General features: G+C 40.0%; 1 protein-coding gene across 2 annotated transcripts in view; it reads right to left on the bottom strand.

The window, feature by feature from the left end:
- Nucleotides 1–1,005: 1,005 nt before the first annotated feature.
- Nucleotides 1,006–9,718, bottom strand: part of nkd1 (NKD inhibitor of WNT signaling pathway 1) — a 106,846-nt gene continuing 98,133 nt past the window's right edge. For both annotated transcript variants that reach the window (XM_078210869.1, XM_078210870.1), the window contains 3 exons: nucleotides 7,624–7,708; nucleotides 7,134–7,255; nucleotides 1,006–4,737 (listed from right to left, as the gene is read on the bottom strand). In XM_078210869.1, coding sequence (XP_078066995.1) covers nucleotides 4,148–4,737; nucleotides 7,134–7,255; nucleotides 7,624–7,708 — 797 coding nt within the window. In that variant the 3' untranslated portion in view covers nucleotides 1,006–4,147. The remainder of the gene's footprint in view (nucleotides 4,738–7,133; nucleotides 7,256–7,623; nucleotides 7,709–9,718) is intronic.

Raw genomic sequence — 9,718 nt, 5'->3', positions numbered from 1 at the left:
ATCGCCATGTACAGTTTGTAAGTTATACTTTTGTAAACAATATCTCAACACAATCATTTTTCTGCAATGTTGTTCCTTTTCACTTACAACACAATTTCACATTTACCAATGATAATCTGTGCATTAACTAACCGTTACAAGTCAGTCAGTTGTAAAGACACAAAGCAATGGGCAGCTAGGGTTACAGTTGGTTGCGAGATTCCATATTTTCGGATCTTCGATTGGAGCAAGTGGTTGCACTCAAAAAAGCCAATTTGGAACAATAAGCACATTGATAATTAATTTCATATCATTTATACAAAGTTCCCTTCAACTCTTTAAGGGCGGCACAGCACTGTGGACCCGGCTTCAATTCCAGCCTTGGGTCACTGTCTGTGTGGAGTTTGCACATTCTCCCATTGTCTGTGTGGGTTTCCTCCCACAGTCCAAAGATGCGCAAGTTAGGAGGGTTGGCTATACTAAATTTCCCCTTCGTATCCCAAGATGTGTCAATTAGGGGGATTAGTGAGGTAAATAAGTGGAGTTACAGGGATAGAATGGGGATGGACCTTGGTAAGATGCTCTGGTGGAGAGTCGGTGCAGACCTGATGGGCTGAATGGCCTCCTTCTGTACTGTAGGGATTCCATTCTATGATTCTTCTCAAAACATAGCAAATTTAAAGTATTTTTAAAAACGAATGCAGTAAGTAATAACGAATAACCAGCATCCAAATTGTAAATCTACAAAATTGCTACGATGTTCTTAGTAACCACAATTATTAGTAATTTCTTTTTAATTAACTTGCAGTCCTCCCCTCCAAATGTCCAACATTTTTTGCAAGATGAATAATGTAAACACTTTTGTGACTGTGCATGCAATGTTTCTCATGGGATCGCATGAGGTTCCACAGAATTGCTAAAATAGCAGGCAGGCATATAGATCAGAAATTACTGGCTCCTAAGGGCCCAGAGTGAAGTACTGTTGAACACTGTCAAATAATTAGTCTCAGGGACACAAGTTTTGTTGATATATTTGACTAGTTTACCTTTAATGAAAAGGGGTTTCCGTTGGCACAGTTTACTATTAAATAAATAAAGCATTTAATCAAAACCATCTATATATACTATACAAAATACTGAAAGATATATTCAATTAAAGGGATACTGCAAAAAAAAAATTGCTTTCAGAAGGGAACATTATGAACTGTGTTACACAAGTAGTATTACAACCGAATGGTACAATATGTAGTCAATACAGATTTAAATACTGTTCTTTTACATGGCTGTCAGAAAACATTACGCACGTTGGGAATGTACACAAATGTGTAAGATATACTAGTGGTGGAGACAGGATTGCATTAGACTTGGTTTGTTAACACAGGGTTACGAATAATTAAAACACTAGGACACAAAAAGCCAATATGCTTAGCAGACATGTGTCATTTTCAGTCCAATATATATTTTATAAATACTAAGTATACTTAGAAGGGAAAGACTGCTACACAAGCAGTGTTTATAACATCAAGGTATGTCTAAGTCCATACAAATGAAAAAGTTCATGGCCTCCTTAATTCCTTAATAAATCTCCAAAGGATCCTTGAAACCTATTTAGAACGCTTTCTTCAAGGACGCAGTTGTAAATAAAACAGTACATTCTTAACATTTTCTTCTATGGTTCGTGTCTGGCGATTTCACTGCCCATGGGACTGTCCTTTCACGCCTATAGAAATCGGACGTGTTTTTCACAGATGTGAAGTGTAAAGCCCAATTCACACAGCAATTTACCTTCTGATACCTTTAGAATAATGTACAAATAGGGCAACATACATACGCAACCTGTGTGTAACTCTGTATAATACATGTGTAGTTTTATTTGAAGAGGGTGTCTGAACAGACAGCAACATTGTGGGGGGTTTCTTGTCCTATATCATGGAAGTGATTTAATAAATGAAGGCATTGATGTTTGTGAGAACACATTCGATGCAATCCTTGCTCCCTTTCCGAATACCCCAGAGCATTGTATCATCTTTGGCCATTCCAGAACATTAATACAATCAACTAGCACAACAGGTATTGTGATTTCACTTGTGGTGGGTGAGGGTACAGTGATACACAGCTGATGCAAAGACTGTTACGGTTGCAAGACCAGTAGCATAGTTCCATTCGTTATATTGTTACCCCTTGTGAGGACGTGATCTTAGAGCATGTGTAAAGTTCAAAATAAATAGGCTAGAGTACTTTGCTTACAGAATGCATTGGGTCGTGTGTTGTCCATTTCAAGGTAAATGTTCTCACCATATAACTAGTATTGCCAGACAGGGATGGTTTTAATAATGTACCATGCAAGTAGTCTAGATCAAGAATTTTGGCCGTGAATGGAATATTATTTATTTGTGAAAAGAAAGACGCTGAAAAACTCCCATGAGATAACCTTAAATGGACAAACTCCCATAATCCAATCACGGTTGGAAATATATCACGTGATTTTGCCAGTAACAATAGTCTGTCACATGATTGAAAAGCAGCGATTGTGAGCTTTTTTTAACTGCATAATACAAGAAATATCATTCATTTATCACAACTGAGACAGTACAGTTCTAAAATCTAAATGTAAACCAACCAGCAAGAGCAGTAGAAATTTGGTAAATTTTACTGAGCTAAAGGCCAATCCAAAATACTGATCAAATTTGTCTCTGGTAACACGTTTCCTATCTGAATACAACCACTGAATTTTATTACCGATCTTTTCCTGGAGCAAAAATGGTGTTTTACAGTGACACATTTATTACTGTGTGAAAGGGGCTGAACATTTAATAGTCAGCAGCAGCATGTAGTATTTTAGAATTCCTCTGTAGTAGATGCTGGCCATAGAATAAATTGGATATCTCACTCATTCCAGGCCTTCTTCCATTTGTGCAAAAGACTCACCACAACTAACTCCCAATAGGATCCTGCATGTCACCATCATGGGTGAGGTATCTTCATTGATGAACTTCTGTGTTATTTCAATAAGATTTAGAGACACTACTTCAAACATGGAGTCGGTTGCACCAAGTCATGCCCCATCTTCCCTGTGCACCATTCACGAAGAAGTCCATCACCGTCATTCCTTTCCGAAGAGACTCGTATTGCAAAAAAAAAAATCCTCCAAACCACAGTTTTAAAAGAAAATGCACCTGAGATACAATATATACTTGCCAACCTCTCTGAAAATGTGTGCAGAGCATTGCACCTTCTGTGTCACTCAGTCCCGTGGCACAGAAGTCAACTGGTGCGGTGACCGAGTTTGTCCAGTTGGTGGGACAGGAGTGACAGAACTTGAGTGCTATAACATTGGGTTTAATTGCATACGTACACATTCTTAGGCTTCACACTGTGCGCATTTCTCAAATGCATACAAGTGATTACACCCAAGAACTTAAGATTGTAAGTATCTGATCTGCAGTACAGTACACTTAACTAGTGCAGAGAGTTTTGAAAATTACATGCACAGTTTTGCCTAATCAATTCACTCCACCTATGTATGCAGTCAGAATAAGGTCAACTGAGAGATATGCCACTCTCTTGGATATTCCAAAAGAACTCAAATACGTGTTCAGTAACAAAACATTCAAATCAACAACTTTTCACCAGAAAGCACTGAATTCAAACAACCAAATAAACTAAGAAACAAAAAAACGCACTGAGAATGGCACGTATCTTTCAGAACACTTAGCAGCGTTTCTTTCCTTTAGGCTTCCTCTCAAAAATGTAGAAAAAAAATTGACTCCAGAAGGAAGAATTAAAACTACAGTATTCTAATGACTGTAGAGTTGGCAAATGTGTGAATCTTAATACAGAAAATAATTCAATTACAGAAACATAAATGATAACTCTGGACAACACAGAAAGGTTACAAGTATGCAGAACAGAAAAACCCCCTGTGGCACATTTTATAGGTTAAAGAAAATAAAATCTGAATTAACACTAGAGGTAGCCAGCTGTTCAAAAGTCTTTTAGTTTCACTTCATGTCATTATTATTCACTGTCAAAGTAATGAACTTAGCATTCAATAATTAATATCAACAATACTGTATAGACCAAAGGTCACAAAATCCAGCCTGAAATCGCTCCTTCAAATTGGATAATGTGGTTTTAAGTTCTTAGAGAGTACCCTGGTCTTCTCTGCTCATGTCTGGTAGAAGTGATGGTAGTGGTGATGATGTTCATGGTGGTGGTGATGTTCATGTCTCTGAACAATCCGACCAACATGGCCTTCATACAGCACAAGAGATGGCAAATCCCTCACATGCTCTTGCTCAACTACTCTTGAAGGGGGCTGGAAGGCTTTATATACTTGATGGTTGTCCTTAGACCTTTGCTTGTGTTTCTTGTGACTCTGCTGATGCTGTTGACCAAGTTGCATGGGCAGATATGGAATATTTGGGCTGACTACCACAGGAGTGGAGCTCAGTGGCATGTAGGGACTCTGTGAAGGTTTGCTCTTGCTGACCTTCCCAGCTGGGACTGAAGCCATCATATTTTTGCTCAGCGTTTTGGGTGATTTAACTAAGTGCTTGCTGGTGTCCTGATTGCGTAGTCTTTGCTGTAATTCAATCATCCTGGTGTATGAAGAATGGTTAAGATGACTGTGTCCTGGATCCATAGTTTGAGATCTCCTGTGGTGACTGTGCATGATCTCAGGATCGTGGGAACGGGATCTGGCATGATAAGAAACCTTCACATGATTTTCCTTCCTAGAAGCCACTGGAGGTGAGCCTGTGAAAAGAACAAAGAAAATTACAGCACCGAAACAGGGCTTTCGGTCCTCCACGCCTGCACCAACCATGCTGCCCGACTGAACTAAAACACCCTAGCCTTCCAGGGACCATATCCCTCTATTCCCATCCTATTCATGTATTTGTCCAGACATCCCTCAAAACTCACTATCGTATCTGCTTCTACTACCTCCCCCGGCAGCAAGTTCCAGGCACTCACCACCCTCTGTGTAAAAAACTTGCCTCGTACATCTCTTTTATACCTTGCCCCGCGCACCTAGTAATTGACTCTTCCACCCTGGGAAAAAGCTTCTGACTATCCACTCTGTCCATGCCCCTCATAATCTTGTAAACTTCTATCAGGTCGCCCCTCAACCTCCGTCGTTCCAGTGAGAACAAACCAAGTTTCTCCAACCTCTCCTCATAGCTAATGCCCTCCATGCCAGGCAAGATCCTGGTAAATCTTTTCTGCACCATCTCCAAAGCCTCCACATCCTTCTGGTAGTGTAGCGACCAGAATTGAACACTATATTCCAAGCGCGGCCTAACTAAGGTTCTAAAAAGCTGCAACATGACTTGCCAATTGTTAAACTCAATGCCCCGACTGATGAAGGCAAGCATGCCGTATGCCTTCTCGACTACCTTCTCCACCTGCGTTGCTACTTTCAGTGACCTGTGCACCTGTACACCCAGATCCCTCTGCCTATCAATACTCTTAAGGGTTCTGTCATTTATTGTATATTTCCTATCTTTATTAAACCTTCCAAAATGCATTACCTCACATTTGTCCGGATTAAACTCCATCTGCCATCTCTCCGCCCAAGTCTCCAACCGATCTATATCCTGCTGTATCCTCTGATAGTCCTCATCGCTATCCGCAAATCCACCAACCTTTGTGTCATCCGCAAACTTAATCAAATCAGTTACATTTTCTTCCAAATATATATTATGAACAGCACTGATCCCTGAGGAACGCCACTTGTCACAGCCCTCCATTCTGAAACACACCCTTCCACTACTACCCTCTGTCTTCTATGACCAAGCCAGTTCTGTATCCACCTTGCCAGTTCATCTCTGATCCCATGCGACTTCACCTTCTGCACCAATCCGCCATGAGGGACCTAGCCAAAGACCTTACTGAAGTCCATGTTGACAACATCCACTGCCCTACCCTCATCGATCACCTTCATCACTTCCTCGAAAAACTCGATCAAGTTAGTGAGACATGACCTCCCCTTCACAAAACCATGTTGCCTCTCGCTAATACGTCCACTTATTTCCAAGTGGGAGTAAATCCTGCCTTGAAGAATCTTCTCCAATAATTTCCCTACCGCTGATGTAAGGCTCACCGGCCTGTAATTACCTGGATTATTCTTGCTACCCTTCTTAAACAAAGGAACAACATTGGCTATTCTCCAATCCTTTGGGACCTCCCCTGTAGCCAGTGAGGATACAAAGATTTCTCTCAAGGCCCCAGCAATTTCCTCCCTTGCCTCTCTCAGTATTTTGTGGCAGATCCCATCAGGCCCTGGGGACTTGTCTACCTTAATGTTTCTCAAGAACCTCAATACCTCCTCTTTTTTGATCTCAACATGACTCAAACTACCTACACACCCTTCCCAGATTCATCATCCACCAAGTCTTTCTCTTTGGTGAATACTGACGCAAAGTACTCATTTAATACCTCGTCCATTTCCTCTGGCTCATACATAGATTCCCTCCCCTGTCCTTGAGTGGGCCAACCCTCTCTCTGGCTAACCTCTTGCTCTTTATAGATGTATAAAAAGCCTTGGGATTTTCCTTAATCCTGCTGGCCAATGATTTTTCATGACCCCTTTTACTCCTTGCTTAAGTTTCTTTCTACTTTCCTGTGTGATAAAACACTTGCATTAGTCTATAAATTAAAGAGGGTCTTTACACTGCTAGTGTTGAGAACTTACGGTCTTAGGTCTCAAATGCCAAGGCCCTCATTTCATCTTGTTGCCTGCTCTACCTTTAGTGGTTTTTGATACAGCTTGTTCCAAATCTTCCAATCAATATTGATCAGGAATCATTCTGGGAGATGTACAGAATAAAATAGCTAGGCCCTTAAGAGGGAGCACACCTTCACTGGAGATCAGCTAATGCACTGCCCTCACTACAATCACATTTACCTTCACATTGAAAGTAATCTTGAGTTTTTAACCTCCTCTGCACTAATCAGAAGACTACTCACTCTTTGCATGACAACTGCTTCCTGAAATTGGCTCTGAAAATGCCGATGGAATCATGCTCCAAAATCGTTTACAAGATAGAAGAAGGAGATATTTAAGGGGAGGCAATTACTGTTAAAATACATAGAAATAACACCTGCAAAAAACCCCCCAGATTGATCTGGTCTAATATAGATCCTAGTACCTGGTCCAAATTTTGAGGTGTAGTTTTCTATCCCTGCCAAGTCAAGATAGTGGTTTCTCCTTTCTATATTCTCATCCACACAATGGCGATGGCAGTTATTCTGCTGGTCACTGTTCTGACGTCTGAAAAAGAGCAACTTTTTGATGTTCACTCATTCCACAGAAGACGTTCTATTGTTTTTTTTTGAAACATAAAATTACATCTCAATTTTTTGCATCAAATCAAAATATGGCATGAATAAGTTTGATATAAAATCCAACGTACATATTTACGTTAATCCAAGTAAATTGTGAAACACTGGTACACCTCAACTTTAACATTGTCAGAATATTTCTATATCAAGCAATAGTGTTGAATTTTGACATATTTAAAAAAATCATAATTACATGATAATCACAGGGCACTGCAGAAATGCCAGTGACTTTAACAGCTTGAAAGGATCTCAAAAGATTGATTTTCTCTCAAAACAAATCTCAGGCCTGTTTCTTACCTAAGGGCAGCACGGATTTTCTTCTCCATGTGCTTTGACTCCTCCACACACTTATTTTCAGCTTTTTGCCATGAATTGTTAACATCTAAAATGGAGTAGGAAATTGAAGGCATTAGCTTGTTCAGTTCAGAGTACAACATCTTTTCCTATCATCAAATATTTACAAGCATGAGAAGTCAAAACTAAAATCAGAAACATTGACTGGAGGGTGGAACAGTGGCTTCTAGCAGCAGGCCCTGAACCTGTACCAGTCATTTCACCCACCATTTCAGCCTGACCATCTACAATTCCCGTGGCAGGTGAGACAGGAGAGTTGAGCTCCATCGCAATATGGAGGGAGTGCTACATTGTTAGGGATGCCTTCTTTCAAACTCATCTGGATGGCCACAAACAGATCAAGCAGTCATTCATTTCATTTGCAGCTGAACGGACCCTGCTGTGAGCAATTGGTTACTACATTTACTTACACTTCAAAAGTAATCAGATGGATGTAGAGTAATTCGAGATGTTCTGAAAATGTGATATGTTACTATACAAATGAAAGTCTTCTTTAGTTTTCTCAACCCTTTACCCTCATACCATTTCACCATTATGGAAACTTGAACTGCAAGCAATACTTCACCTAAACATTGTAAAGCTGGGTAGCGTTAGTCTCACTTCTGTGGCCTTATAGATTTTCTCGAACTCTGTATACATTTAGTTAGCATTGCAACTGTTGCCATGCATTGCTTAACAGTTTCGATGTTTGGCCGCATCATACATTTCTTCACTCTGTATTTTTCATTTTATGAATTGCTTTCTATTACCTACTCAATCTCAGATCCACATTACAACATTCATTTTTATCCCATTTTGACTGCAAGTTTCTTAAAAAAAAACCTCCTTTCCAAAAATCTAGATATCAAAACATCCATTACATTGCATTGTATTGTATTGTACTCTCATTTGAATCAATTCAGTTGTCTTCAAAGGACTTTTTAATACGTTTGTTCATAACCCAGTGTTCATAGGCTTGGGGCCATTGCCTTGAGTTATTAAGTATATTTAAATTGCTTCCTTTATAATAGACTCCAGTGCTTTTCCTACCATGCTGATAAGCCTATAAATCCAGGGGTTACATTTTTGACTTTTTTTCCAAAACTGGAACACAAGGTATTTTTTGATCATTTGGTATTACCATTGCACTAATGAGCTTCAGAAACATAAATCAACCACAACTGGCCTTCCTTCCAATCTCATTTCCTCAAGTACTTTTGGATGCATTCCATCTGGGCCTGTTCTCTTGCAAATAATCAAGGGCTCTGTGTTTTCTTTAAAAAGTGACCACTTTGCTCACCATCTCTCGATTTCCACGACAAATTCAAATACATGAGCTCTTTTCAATCACTAGAAAGGAAATTCTACTCTGAAAATGGCAAAAAAAACAAATTAACTTTCTTGTAAAACACTTTATCTTATTCATTATTTTCCGTAAGGCTACTGTACCTTGCTTATTTTACAAGCGCTAAGAAAGAAAGCTCACATCTCTTCTTCAGCTTCACTTGCAAGCCCTTTTTCAACCTTAAGCTCTGAATTATGCATAAGAAATTGGGTTGATGAGCACCTCTTTTTGGGTGCTTTAAGCAGTGATGGAGCCCTAAAGTAGCATCTGCCATGCGTGCGCATGTGTGGGGAGAATCATGCCCCATGCCCCATCGCTGATGGCATTAGCACACATTTGCCAAAAAAGTGTGCAGAGAGATCATGACACCAATTAGTGCATAACATAGAGTTACATAGAAAATAGGAGCAGGAGGAGACCATTTGGCCCTTTGAGCCTGCTCCGCCATTCATTACAATCACAGCAAATACATGAATAGGATGGGAATGGAAAGATACGACTCCGTAAGTGCATATGGTTTTAGTTTAGGCAGGCATTATGATTGGCGCAGGCTTGGAGGGCTGAAGGACCTGTTTCTGTGCTGTACTTTTCTTTGTTCTTTGTATAACATTAACTTGATGTCAATGGTGCCATATTGGAGCTCACTACTCCAGTTAGCTCGCTCTCCTGACACAACCAAGCACACATCCAACATGAAGTACTGCTCACCAATGC

Source organism: Mustelus asterias, chromosome 4, assembly GCF_964213995.1.
Source record: "Mustelus asterias chromosome 4, sMusAst1.hap1.1, whole genome shotgun sequence".
Lineage (NCBI taxonomy): Eukaryota > Metazoa > Chordata > Chondrichthyes > Carcharhiniformes > Triakidae > Mustelus > Mustelus asterias.
The sequence above is the reverse complement of the archived record's forward strand: the minus strand, read 5'-3'. Positions and strand labels throughout refer to the sequence as shown.